A 14,541-nucleotide genomic window follows, 5' to 3' on the forward strand; every position below is an offset into this window, starting at 1 on the left:
CTTTTAAAATAAAATGGCCAGAGGAAAGAAAGATAAAAACAGTAAATATTACCAGCATAAATATCACTTAAAAAACAAAAAAAAAAAGATATTAAAGGTCTCTAATAAAATAGGCTATATGTGACCCTGGACCACAAAACCAGTTTCAAATAGCACGATTTGTAGCAATAGCCAAAAATACATTGGGTGAAATTATTGATTTTTTCTTTTATGCCAATAAATATCATTAGGATATTAAGTAGCCTAAATATTGTGTTCCATTAAGCTATTTTGTAAATTTCCTACCACAAATACATCAAAACTTAATTTTGGATTAGTGATATGCATTGCTAAGAACTTCATTTGGACTTTAAAGGCGATTTTCTCAATATTTAGAAAAGATTTTTTTTGCACCCTCATATTTCAGATATTCAAATAGTTGTTTCTCGACCAAATATTGTCCTATCATAACAAACCATACATCAGTGGAAAGCTTATTTATTCAGCAACGACTGGTTTTGTAGTGCAGGGTCACATAATGTGATATGAGCAAAATATCAAGAAGAAGCCTCTGATATGCAAACAATGGGAATGTCATCTAAAATCATAAAAAATAAATATATATTATGTCAAAATGAGTTGGGCATATGTTGCATGCTTTTGAAAGTAAAGGTAAAAAAGCCAAGTAATTTTGGGTGTCACAGTACACCTGTAGAACCTCCCGTCGTCATCATAAAGTGTAACCGCATTACAAACTGGTGTCAGCAGTCTCAACTTTGGGCACCGCCGGTTCAGTGATCGTATCCGGATGCGCATCTCTACAGAAGAACACCGCCGGGTTTTTACAGGCCCACATGGCCACATCTCCGCCGTTGGCCGGGCTGGAGGAAGACAGACGGCTGTTTGCGCCGTGCCGGCTCACGTACCGGTCCCGAATCCGGTCCGCCCGGTTCCGGACCGCGTCCCTGCGCTGCGTCTGTGTGGACAGGTACGCGGCGATGTTTCTAGTCCTGTATCCCTCCTCTCTGCTCCGACCCAGCAGCATGGATATATTCGGGTTCCTTATGGCATAAATCAACGGGTTGATGGCACCGTTAGCCCACGCCATCCAGATGGCCACGGTATCCATAGCAGGATTGAAAGAGTAGTTCCCGAGCGCGGTGATGATGCCCATCAGGCAGTAGGGTCCCCAGCAGAGGATGCTGAACACGATCATGATGAGCACGGTGGTGGCGGTGCGCATCTCGCTGTAGAAGCGTAACAGGTGCGCGTAAGTGGTCACCGGCCGCACCCTGATCTCTGACAGCCGGACGGTTTTGCAGATGTTGTAGTGACAGAAGCACATGAGGGCGAAGGGAAGCAGGTAGCACACGACTATTAAAGATACACTGTATGTAGTGCCCATCCTGGAGGTGCCAGAGTGGAACACGTACATGCAATGGTAAAACCCCTGTTTGTGCACCACCAAGCGCCCGGAGGTCTCCATAAGCAGGTACCAAGGAAACGAGAAGACCACCGCGGAGAACCAAACGGCCACTAAGAGCTGAATAGCTCTTCTCCGGCCGATTTTGGCTTGCGGCTGCCTGACGATGGCATAATAGCGGTCGAATGAGATGAGAGTCATGGTCAAGGTGGAGATGATGCCGAAGCAGGTGTTGAAGAAGCCGTTGGCGATGCAGAACGGCTCCCCGAACATCCACTTGCCATCCTTGCTAAAGAGCATCATGAAGGAGAAGGGTAAACAAAGAACAGCCGTGAGGAAATCCGACAGGGAGAGAGACATGATGAACGCGTTAGTGACTGTTCTCAGCTGTCTGTGTTTGATTATAACCACCACGACCGCTGAATTACCCAGACTGGACAGTAAGAAGATGGCCAGGAGTAGCAGCGCCTGCGCGGCCACCGCGATGCCCTGGAGAACCGAGTTCCCCTCCGAACTCCTCACCGGGGTGTTGCCGTGCATCTCGCCCCCGGCTGTATAGTTGCTGGCCTGAGTGCTCAGGCTGTTTACAACGGGTTTGATGGTCACAATCTCTAAAATGAAGCCCGAGCCCGACATGTTGTCCACGGTCGCATTGCTGATGCCGGGGAGATCCATTGGACACGGTTAGGGCGCATCCACGGGGTGCAAGAGAATTCATCCCTTGTCAGTATCTCCCGTGTCCGTATCACAGTAAAAACGAGTATGCGCTACGATGTCACAGATGCTCCCTATGTAGTCCTTTGATGCCATACACTATGCTTGGAGTAAAGAATGTTCCCCGTGCCCTCCCCTGTTACAGATGATTGAGCTGACAAAGCTGCTTGGTTACTGTTTATACGAGACGAAACGTTGTAATTCCTGTAGAGGGCGCTGGGAGGCCCACAAAGCCAATTCACCATTGAGACGCGTTTAGAATTCAGGAGGGTTTGTGCTTTGCTAGTGATAGTTTTGTGCTAATGTGTCTAATCTTTTTAAGTCTTATACTTTGGTAAATCAATATTGAAAATGAAAATGGAAATCGGCCACAGCTACGTTTATAAACTTTAGAATTTAACATGCCTAATCGAGTGCACACCAGCGACTGTGATTGGTCCAATCTGACAAGCGCTGAGAAAAGTAACAGGTCACTGCTGATAAGCAGCGTTTGCGTTAGTTCATACCTGAATGAGTCAAATTTTCTTAGCTGAATCAAAAAGTCAGTTCAGATGAATTGGGAAAAGCTTACTAGCATGCTACTCTATGACTACAGTTTCTGCCTTATAAACATACACTAAAAGTCTCTTCTGCTCACTAAGCCTGCATTTATTTGATTCAAAGTACAGCAAAAACAATACAATTTTGAAGTATTTTTACTATTTAAAATAAATGTTTTCTATTTGAATATATTTTAAAGTGTAATTTATTAATGGGATCAAAGCTGAATTTTTAGCATCATTACTCAGTGTCACATTATCCTTTTGAAATTATTCAAATGTACTGGTTTGCTGTTCAAGAAACATTTATTATTATTATTATTATTATCATTTTTATTAATAATATTTAAAACAGTTGAGTAGGCCTACATTTTTTTCAGGATTCTTTGATGAATCGAAAGATCCAAAGATCAACATTTATCTGAAATAAAAAGCTTTTGTAACATTATACACAGTACCATTCAAAAGCTTGGAGTCAGTATAATTTAGAAATTGATCAAAAGATGATGATAAAGACATTTATAATGTTACAAAAGATTTCCATTTCAGATAAATGTTGTTCTTCTGAACTTTCTATTCATCAAAGATTTCCCCCCCCCCCCCTCAAAGCAGCAAATCAGAATATTAGAATGATTTCTAAAAGGTGGCTGGAGTAATGAATAAATATATTCAAATATGTATTCAAATAGAAAACAGTTAAATATTTTAAAATTGTACTGCTTTTGCTGTTCTTTGGATGAAATAAATACAGGCTTGGTGAGCAGAAGAGACTTCTTTAAAAAAAACATTACGAATCTAACTGCTCAAAAACTGACTGGTAGCGTATGAACTATTTCTATTGATTGATCCACCCTAAACAGCTGTGAAGAGCAACATGTATCGCGTGACACAGCTGTCTGCTTCACTAGCGACCTAGAAAAATCTTCACACTTTAATTCTAACATGGTGAACCTTTGATAGCCAGTGAATTAAAAATGTGTTTCATTGTTTGTCAGCCCCTTGCATCTGACCAAAGTCCCGCCCATTTTTAGATCCCGTTTTATTGTAAACCGCCGCTCTAGGTGCTTATTTTATTTCTACAATACAGATGCAGGCCCCTGCACCTCCCCGTGACGTTGGAAGCCGTTGCCATGACACCGGACCCGATTTTTTCCAGCTGAATTACGCACTTTCTTATGAAGATTGGTTTCATTTATTGTGCTTTGTGCGCACACAGCCGCTGATGCAGACCTGCAAACGTTGCCATTAACGCACAATGCATGTTTTAGTTTATGCGATCTATCTATCTATCTATCTATCTATCTATCTATCTATCTATCTATCTATCTATCTATCTATCTATCTATCTATCTATCTATCTATCTATCTATCTATCTATCTATCTATCTATCTATCTATCTATCTATCTATCTATCTATCTATCTATCTAAGGCAGTGTGCCTTGGTGATTCAATGATATGCTGGTGCACTGAATGATTGTCATATTTTCGGTATTTACATACCAGAGACTGTAAATCTGACCACCGAGTGGCGCTGTGACACGATTCACTTTTAGTAACACGAAGATCACACATCACACGAAGAAGACGGAGGCGTTTACTCTTCCGGTGTCTGTTAAGTCGTTTTGATCGTTCATCTTAAAATCAACTAATCTAATACACTGCGATTGATTGATTGTAATGCTGCTTATGATATGGGTATGTTAAAACGACCAAGATTAAATACAGTCGTCTATTGACAATATTTCAGCTATAATTGATTTCTTGCTGTTGATAGAGTCGCTAGTTTACTGCCATGACGACAGAATTAAAGTGTTTTTAACTTAAATAAAATGATTGTATTATGTTTAATGATGTTTTTCTGGGTGTAACACAGCTGTAGCAATGAGCTCCACTTGTCCTGGGCTGTACTGTGGAAAGACCAACATAAATGACTCGTTTGGAGGAGAATGTGGGGTAAGTGTCTTATTTTACATTATTAGGTCCTAATAAACAAACACACAGATTGTTTAACAGCATAATTATAATGTGTACTAATTCAAGATGTCTTATGTATAACACCACGATTGTGTACATATGACCCTGGACCACAAAACGGTCATAAGGGTCAATTTTTTAAAATTGAGATTTATACACCATCTGAAAGCTGAATAAATAAGATTTCCATTGATGTATGGTTTGTTAGGACAGTAATTGGTAGAGATACAACTATTTGAAAATCTAGAATCTTGAGAAAATCACCTTTAAAGTTGTCCAAATTAAGTTAAAAAATAAAGGTGATATTGATATATTTACCGTAGGAAATTTACAAAATATCGTAATGGAACATGATCTTTACTTAATATCCTAATAATTTTTGGCATAAAAGAAAAATGGATAATTTTGAAATGCAATGTATTTGTGGCTATTGCTACATATATACCCGTGCTGCTTAAGACTGGTTTTGTGGTCCAGGGTCACATATATTTTTTAAATCACATGTTGAATTTTTTAATGTTAGTTAATTCACTGTAATAATTAATAATTATAACAATTGAACGTATTATAACAAATGAGACCTTTTTTCTACACGTATTTCTAAGAGAAATGCTGCAGTTACACACAAAAAAAATAGGTTCTTTATTGGCGTATGGTTCTGTGAAGAACCTTTCCACTGCAGAAAAGGTTCTTTATAGAGGGTTTGCGCTTACGTCAAGTTTTGGTCAGTTACCTGAATACTCGGATGTAAACAACAGCATCAATAGCACAGTTAATGTACTACTGAATATGTTGTTCTGCTAATTTATGCTGTCTAAACCGCAGAAAAAATGTGTGGAAGCTGTTAAATCATATAGAGAAGGAATAAGTAAGCAGGAAAGGGCGAAATATATTGACAAACTAAAGTTAATCGGTGGTAAAGATATGTACGAGCAGTATTAATTAAGATATTAGCCTAATATTTCATCTACCTGACTGGAAATTATAAGAACAAGTACGAATGTTGTCGAGATTCTTGCCCTGAAAATCCTGGTTCAGTTTGGCCAACCACAAATGTCTTTTGTTCCTCAGACAGTCTTTTTGCACTTTTCTCCTTAATCTGTTATAACTTTGGCACTCTATAGTACTCCAAATGTTTTTCCCAGCCCAAAACATGACAATAATTGATCATTTTTAGCAGCAATAATCAGCATAAAATGAAATCACTCTATAATGGTGTTTTTTTTTTTTTTTGCACTAAGAAAAAGATGGTTCTTTTATAAACAGGTCATTAATTGCTTGGTCATTTGAAAACAGTTCTACTGTTTTGTGGATTTAATTTGACTAAATTTTGTTATTTTATTTTTATTGTTAGTTATTTTGAGGCTTAATAACCTTTACCACTCTTATTGTCAAGGTTTGTCCTCGTGGCCAGAGAACTAACTATGAAAAGGTATGCGAGAAATGCACAGGATCTCCTGAGTTGTATGACTGGCTGTACCTGGGCTTCATGGCAATGCTGCCTCTGGTCCTGCACTGGTTCTTTATCGAGTGGTATTCTGGGAAGAAAAGGTATTTAGCAGAATTTCTTGTTCTAAACAATAGTATGATATATGTGGCAGTGTTATTGTGCAGATCTGATTAGTTTGCAATTACAGGCCTTGACATTAACTTTTTGAGGCACTTGTCCTTCGGACAAGTAAATTTATGTTTCACTTGTCCATGCACAAAAGTCACTTGTCCGGGTAAAGATTTATAATATCATTTTTTTTTTTTTTTTTTTTTGCTAATGCAGAATTCATTGAAAGCATCCAAACACTATCAATATTAATACCAGGGTTCATACACATTTTTACCAGTAAAATTCCATGACTTTTCCATGACTTTAAGTAAATATTCATGACTTAATGTTTCATTAAATGTATATGTATCAGGGCTCGAAATTAACTTTTTTACTTGGTAGCACTGGTGCTCCCAACTTAAAAAATTAGGAGCATTCAAAAAAATTTAGGAGCAACCAATTTCTTTTTAGTTATGCGCCATTCTTCATGGCGGATTAGCACACGTACATCTCGGAGATGTCTATTTGACGTCTGCATTTACATCTGCAAGACATCTACAAGACGTAGTTTTTTACGTAGTTTGCTCATCTGCAATATGTCTGTTGGACGTTTCCTATCAGATGTCAAATAGACCTCTATTAGATGTTTGTGATTCAGAATGTGTGTAAAACTGACATCTTACAGACGTCTGCCAGACGTTTGTACACAGCAGATGCTTTCCAGATCAAGAGATCTTTAACAGACATCTTGCAAACGTACGTGTGCTTTGTGCGTTGTACAGTATATTGACACGGAGGCGCCAGAATTGTATCTGACAGAATGTGCGCTGTAGCACGAAATATACTATATTTCTAAAACAAACAGATTGTGGAGAACTTTTAATTGTCCACAATAAAAAAATTGTGGCAGGTACTCATCAGATTTTGGGAGCCCAAAAATTAATTTAACTAGCCCAAATAAAAAATACCTTTTTTTTAATATAGAAAATCAGATAGGAGTTTAAATTTTAATCAAAAATGTTTATATAAAAAAAAGATATATTAATATATATATTAATATTAGCCTACTTAATTGTTTAGATTTTTAAAAGGCACATTCACTTTTTTTCCACATTTACACCTCTATGTGTCTGCTGCATGAAAACATGGATCGATAATTGCAATAATTTGACCATAAAAATTGCCTTTTTGAAGATTTGTCCAACCCTATCGCGATCGTCTTTCCGTCCCCAACTGTAAGACCTCTTAAAATTATAAATCAAGACTTTTCTTTTACTGTTTTAAATATAACTTTTTATGGCCTTACATTTGATACAAAACTGCGAGTCGCCGTTACCCCGCGCGACCAATCGTGACCGATCGTGCGCTCGTTAACTGGAATTTAAACAAAATTATCAGCAATATTCTAATATACAGAGATGGTGAAACAAATTTCCATGACTTTTCCAAAACTTTGTGGGTTAATTTAATTTTCCAAAACTTTTCCAGGCCTGGAAATTGCCATTTTAAAATTCCATGACTTTTCCAGGTTTTTCATGACCGTACAAACCCTGTAATACAATTCAGTTGAAACAGTAGAAAGGAACGTAGAAGTAGAAGTAGAAAGGAACAGTAGAAGGATCTCCAGACTCATAGTATAATACAAAGTAATACTTTGCACGCTGATGTGCACAGTGTATCACCAGATGTAGTGGTGACTCTTGGTGAAAAAAAATAAAACTATCCGACAGACGCCACAGAACATTTCTCCGTCTTCATAAATAACCCAGACGAATTCATCTTTCCATTTTGTTACAAATTTTCGTTCCCGTTTGAACTCATATGGTGCTGTTGGTGTAAGGCAGGGCTCGAAATTAACTTTTTTACTTGGTAGCACTGGTGCTCCCAACTTTAAAAAGTTAGGAGCATCCCAAAAAATGTAGGAGCACCCAATTACTTTTTAGTTATGCACCGATCTTGATTCTTCATGGCCGATTCTGATTAACTGACATCTGACAGACGCCTGCCAGATGTTTGTACACAGCAGATGCTTTCCAGATCAAGAGATCTTTATCAGACATCTTGCAGACGTACGTGTGCTATCTGAGCCGCGTTGTATAGTATATTGACACGGAGGCGGCAGAATTGTATCTGACAGAATGTGCGCTGTAGCACGAAATATACTATATTTCTTCAAAAGCAGATTGTGGAAACCTTTTAATTGTCCACAATAAAAATAAAATCGTCATTTCACACACCCCTAATTGCAGTTTGTGCAACGCCGGAACAGGGTTTGGTTGAGAGAGAGAGAGAGAGAGAGAGAAAAAAAAACGTCCGGTTCTAAGTTAAGCGGAGCGCAGTTTCAGTGACAGGGAATGATTGACGGCTCAGGGCTCGCAAAATGTCAAAATCTCTGGTAGCCCTTCGGGCAGGTACTCATCAGAATTTGATAGCCCAAAAATTAATTTAACTAGCCCAAATAAAAAAAAGACATATTTTAAAAATATAGAAAATCAGATAGGAGTCTAAATGTCAATCAAAAATGTTTTCAATACACAAATATAAACAAATATCAAGGAAAGAATTTTATTTCACCATTTAGTGTAGCTGCAGAATTTTAAAATATTAATTTAAGGCAATTTATGACCCTTTTTTTTAAGAGCTGCACAAGTTAAATGAACAGTATGAGTGGGGTTGGACAATGTACGGTAGAATATTAAGCCATAAAATTACATGATTTATAATTCAGATACAGACACAAAAAACTAAATATCTAATACAATGGCATTTCAACCTTTATACCATTAAAAGGGATAAATCAAGTATATAATTTCTTATATTTATATAAGATATATAACATTAGTATTACTTAATTGTTTAGATTTTTAAAAGGCAAATTAAATTATTTCACACTTACACATGGATCGATAATTCCAATAATTTGACCATAAACAGCTGAAAAAATGTATTGAAAATAAAAATTAATTTGTTTGTCACGAGGGGGCGCTTTAGGAGCGCTGAAATACTACGGTTTCCATAGTAACAGCTGTACACAAACCAGCACTAACGCCGTTTTATCAGACATGAAATGACAATGCAAACGACATGTTTCTGAGGACAGTCTGTTCCCGTCAGATACATTCATATGAAGACATCCGTGCAGCGTTTTGACTTTGAAACGTACAGCGTGCATATTTATTCAATGACATCATTGCCTTTTTGAAGATTTATCCAAACCTATCTCGATCGTCTTTCCGTCTCTTAAACTTATACGTTAATCAAGACTTTTAGTCTTGTACTGCTAGTCAGTAGTTAGGCTAGAGACAGTTTTGAAACCGAGTCGCACCACACTCATTTCTCTCACTCGCACAAATGTTTCCAAATATAATTTGAGGTCGCACAGATTAATTTATCGCAATTTCGAGAGAGAGAGAGAGAGCCGCGCGCGCGCACTCTCCCATGATCGAACATAGAATGCTGCTACGTCAGAGCGGCCAAAGCGTCAACAAGCTTCCTCGTACTTTTTGACGAGTTCTTGACGGGGCGGCCAGAGCTTCTTTGCAGCTCAAGTCGGCGGCGGTGTGAACGTACAGTAACTTCACGAGCAGGTCTTTTCCGTTCCGTGTGTGTGTGTGTGTGTGTGTGTGTCGGCGCGCTGCGCTCTCTGTTCAATATTCCGCTCGGTGTTTGCGCTTCACGTTCTGCTCTGTCTTTAACGGCATATAACGTTAATTAACATGGCATTTTATTTTGTTTGAAATTTAACTTGTCCAGTCGGACAACCAATTTTCTCTTCCACTTGTCCTACAAAAAAATCCACTTGTCCCGGACAAGCGGACAAGCCTTAATGTCGAGCCCTGTATTAGTTGTGATAGTTTACCAAAAAATGAAAACTGTCATCATTTACTCACCTTCATGTCATTCCACATCCACATCACGATTTCTGCAGGTTTTATGAAGGTACATTCAAGACATTTTAAGACCAAGAAAAGAAAATTTAAGTACGTAAACAGACACAGTACGTAAATATGGTCTGCAAGTTGGAAGATACGATCTCCATTACTTTTACTAAAAGTCTTGAGTAGCTCTGCTCCCAACCACTAGAATATGGAAATAACTTTTGGTGTATCTTCTGAACACGCTGCAAAAAAGTGATGTTCTTCATCAGTGTTTATTGTCTTGTTTTCCAGAGCAAATGTCTGAAGATCATTTACTTAAAGGGTTAGTTCACCCAAAAAGAATATTCAGTCATTAATTAGTCACCCTCATTTCGTTCCAAACATGTAAGACCTTTGTTCATCTTCAGAACACAAATTAAGATATTTTTGATGAAATCTGAGAGCTTTTTGACCCTGCATAGACAGCAAGGGTCCTACCACGGTCAAGGCACAAAAACATTGTAAGGACATTGTTAAAATGGTCCATGTGACATCAGTGGTTGAATCGTAATTTTATGATGCTACAAGAATATTTTTGTCTGAAAAAACAAAAATAATGACTCTCTGTAATTGTGACCGACTATCCCGGGGGAGAAGAAGTCATTGAATTAAGTTATTTTTTTTTCTTTGCGCACAAGTATTTTCATAGCCTTATAAAATTACGATTGAACCACTGATGTCACATGGACTATTTTGTCGATGTTCTTGGTACCTTTCTGGAACCTGAACATTGAACGTAGCTCTCAGATTTGATCATAAGTATCTTAATTTGTGTTCTAAAGTTAAGCAAAGGTCTTACAGGTTTGGAACGACATGATAATTAATGTAATTAATGACAGAATTTTCATTTTTTTGGGTGAACTATCACTTTAAGAAGCAAATAGATGAAATAAGATGACTTGTTTTCTGAGAAATTGATGAAAATGAAGTGAATTTGTGATTAAAAAAAATAAATGTCTGCCAATATGCTCAGAAAAATCATCTTAATTCACAGGTTAACAAGTTTTTACCCCCCACTGATAGATGTTTGTTCTTGTTTTATGCCATAAACTAACCTAATTTTGTTCAAAATTAGTACACAGTCATAGCCATAAATGCAATGGTACTAATAATTGGCATAATTCTTTCGGTGTTTCGGTTTTCGGCCTTGGTTTCCTCTTTTTCGGTTTTCGGTTTCGGCCAAGAATTTTCATTTCGGTGCATCCCTAGTAAAGACTTACATCGCTTCTCTTGTTGCCCTTTAACTGAAAATTACAACCAAGCTGCACAATGTGGCATCAAATCAGTATTTTATTTTCCAAATTGTGTATTCCGAGTTGTGCTGCGGTAAAAATAGCAAAAGGTAGTGCCAGTAGCTCACCGAGTGCAACCATTTGACACCCCCCCCCCATAGTCCAAAATATGTATAAAAAGATGTAGATGTTTTAAATAACACAAGTCTTTCATTGGTTTTCTGCTACATATTTCAGTAAGAGACATTATTTATATTATATTAAGCCATACAAGTCTTAATACAAGTCTTGGCAATCAAACAGTTTTGGTTCCCATTGACTTCCACTGCATTTTTTGTCCATACACTATTGAAGTTAACGGGAATCAAAACTGTATTTTTTTTTACCAACATTCTTCAAAATATCTTCTTTTATGTTCCACAGAAAAAAGTAAGTCATAGAGGTTTGGAATGACATTAGGGGAGAAGGCGATGCCAGAATTTCTTTCTTTTTTTTTTTTTTTGGTATACTGTTCGTTTAAACTTTGATAATGCATTTTTAAAACAAGCTTCCAACTAACATTTGCTCTTTTAATATCATCTCCAGTTCTAGTGCCCTTTTCCAGCATATTACCGCACTGTTTGAGTGCACAGCTGCTGCCATAGTGACTCTGCTTCTAAACGATCCTGTCGGCCAACTGTCTATTCGTTCCTGCAAGGTTAAGATGCTCTCTGACTGGTACACCATGTTGTATAACCCCAGTCCCGACTACGTCACCACTCTGCACTGCACGCAGGAGGCTGTGTTCCCTCTGTGAGTGGCCTTTTCAAAATGACATTTTATTTGATTTGAGACACCAGTTATTTCTGTTGGTTTCTGACGACCTGTTCTTTTAGGTACACCATCGTGCTGATCTACTACGCCTTCTGTCTGGTTTTTATGATGCTTCTGCGGCCGCTTCTGGTTAAAAAGATTGCATGCGGTTTAGGCAAGACCGATCGTTTTAAGAGCATCTACGCAGCGCTGTATTTCTTCCCAATCCTCACTGTCCTGCAGGCAGTTGGAGGAGGACTTCTTTGTGAGTGTTACTCTTTTCTAATTTTTAATGAACATTTGTGACCCTGGACAACAAAACCAGTTATAAGTGTCAATTTTTGGAAATTGAGATTTATACATCATCTGATGTATGGTTTGTTATGATAGGACAATATTTGGCTGAGATACAACTATTTGAAAATCTGGAATCTGACGGTGCAAGAAAATCGAAATATTGAGAAAATCGCCTTTAAAGCTGTCCAAATGAAGTTCTTAGCAATGCATATTACTAAATCAAGAATTAAGTTTTGATATATTTACAATAGGAAATTTACAAAATATCTTCATAGAACTTAATTTAACTTACTTAATATCCTAATGATTTGTGGCATAAAAGAAAATTCGATAATTTTGACCCATACAATGCATTTTCGGCTATTGCTACAAATATACCCATGCTACTGTCCAGGGTCACATTTGTTAATTTAGTATTAAAAAAAAAAAAGTTAATAGTTTAATAGTTTCGTTTTAAATTGGTCTATAGTTTTTAGTCATTTTTATTTCAGTTTAAGTTTTTTGATAGATCGAGTTGATTTATGTTGATATTCTGTTTTAATTTTTAGTTACAGTTTTAATGTTTTATTTTAATAATTTTTTAAATGTCTTTATAGTTTTTTTGTCATTTTATTGCTAGTTTTTAAAATTGCATTTCAGTTAAAGTTAGTCTTTTAAGTAACAAAGATTCAGTTTCAGTTATAGCTAATTCTAATAGACCTGATTGACACTTATGTTTTTGTATTTCCCTTTTTTATTATATCAGATTACGCATTTCCATATATTATTTTGGTCTTATCTTTGGTCACATTGGCAGTTTACATGTCAGCTTCGGAGATACAGGTAAATACATTTTGTACTGTTTTTTTTATGTCACAAAGCTTCGAAAATGTCATTTTCAAAGACATTTGTTTAAACTGTTTGTGATTTATCTCCCACAGTCTTTCAAAAATCTTGTGGCAAAGAAGAAACGCCTCGTGGTTCTCTTCAGCCATTGGCTCCTCCATGCATACGGTATTATTTCCATATCCCGACTGGATAAACTAGGACAGGATTTGCCGTTGTTGGCTCTGGTGCCAGGGCCCGCTCTCTTTTACCTGCTGACGGCCCGGTTCACAGAGCCAAACAGAATTCTGTCAGAGGGTGGGAATGGACACTGATGTCACTTCCTGTGTAGGAAAATCACCTCCCATGTTAGAGACTTTTAATTTAATTTATAGACACCTTTGGCACGGACACCAAAGAGCCATAAACACAACATTTAGTCATTGTTCATAATATAGTATGTTGCCATTAAGTCTTTTACGTCTATGAATATTATGTTTGCTTGTAGTGAACTGAGATCAAATACTTTGGGAAAAATGTTCTTTTCCTTACTGTGTTTCTTTGAATCCTAAAAACGAATTTTGGAAAGTAGTAGTTGATGTTTTTGTAAATTTATGGTAACTTGAGTCTATATTATTCATTCAGGTTGATACTTTTTGTGATTTGCATCTATTGTCAAGAATAGATACAAATCAACAATTTGTTGTGATGTACAGTGTATTTTTTGTGTGTTATATATGATACAGCTGGTCTGTGAGAATTTCCTGAGAGCCCTGAAGTAATGTTAACCAATTTCATATTCATATTTCATATGACAAACTTTCTTGTGCCAAATATAATTGTATGTACGCTGTGTTTTCATGCATGGTTAAATGATAAAAACTTAACACTAAAAGATATGTTGCGACAAAGTTGGCACTGTGGCATTACAGTATATGATTGTTTTGCTGCTGAATATGTAAATCTGCATACACATTGTATTGTGAGTATACTTATGTCATTTTTCAATGTTCTCAGACACTCATCTTTACAACATGACTAAAGATTTCTCCAATTAAGCATGTATATTTATAAGTTCCACAGTGATGTGTGGAATATAAACTGATTATAGATATAATGTTTTACAGTTTTATTCAACATGTAGTATGTGTTATACATGGTATTGATTTACATTCATGGCCATCAGATCTATAAAAATGAATGTTTGTCAACTGTGTTTGACTTGTTGAATAAACTGACAGATTTTTGCATAGATGTGATATAATTAAAGATTAATTCATGGACAATTTGAACTTACACAATTTTTAAAACCAGCCAGAAGTTGTTCT

The 14,541-nt window shown here is 36.9% G+C and overlaps 2 protein-coding genes across 3 annotated transcripts; one reads left to right on the plus strand and one right to left on the minus strand.

The window, feature by feature from the left end:
• Positions 1-403: 403 nt before the first annotated feature.
• On the minus strand, positions 404-2,348 carry gpr135 (G protein-coupled receptor 135). Its single transcript, XM_073827564.1, has one exon. The coding sequence runs from the start codon at positions 2,075-2,077 to the stop codon at positions 728-730; it is 1,350 nt and encodes a 449-aa protein (XP_073683665.1). The 5' UTR covers positions 2,078-2,348; the 3' UTR covers positions 404-727.
• Positions 2,349-4,214: 1,866 nt separating this feature from the next.
• jkamp (jnk1/mapk8 associated membrane protein) lies at positions 4,215-14,467 on the plus strand. Of its 2 annotated transcripts, none has more exons than XM_073827185.1 (7): positions 4,215-4,268; positions 4,531-4,610; positions 6,028-6,182; positions 11,906-12,112; positions 12,196-12,377; positions 13,155-13,231; positions 13,330-14,467. In XM_073827185.1, the coding sequence occupies exons 2-7, from the start codon at positions 4,539-4,541 to the stop codon at positions 13,546-13,548; spliced, it is 912 nt and encodes a 303-aa protein (XP_073683286.1). In that variant the 5' UTR covers positions 4,215-4,268; positions 4,531-4,538; the 3' UTR covers positions 13,549-14,467. The 2 variants fall into 2 exon arrangements, with proteins under 2 accessions (XP_073683286.1, XP_073683285.1); XM_073827184.1 differs by having other exon boundaries at positions 4,232-4,352.
• The last annotated feature ends 74 nt before the right edge of the window (positions 14,468-14,541 follow it).

The sequence above is a fragment of the Garra rufa genome, chromosome 21 (genome assembly GCF_049309525.1).
Source record: "Garra rufa chromosome 21, GarRuf1.0, whole genome shotgun sequence".
In the NCBI taxonomy this organism is placed as follows: domain Eukaryota; kingdom Metazoa; phylum Chordata; class Actinopteri; order Cypriniformes; family Cyprinidae; genus Garra; species Garra rufa.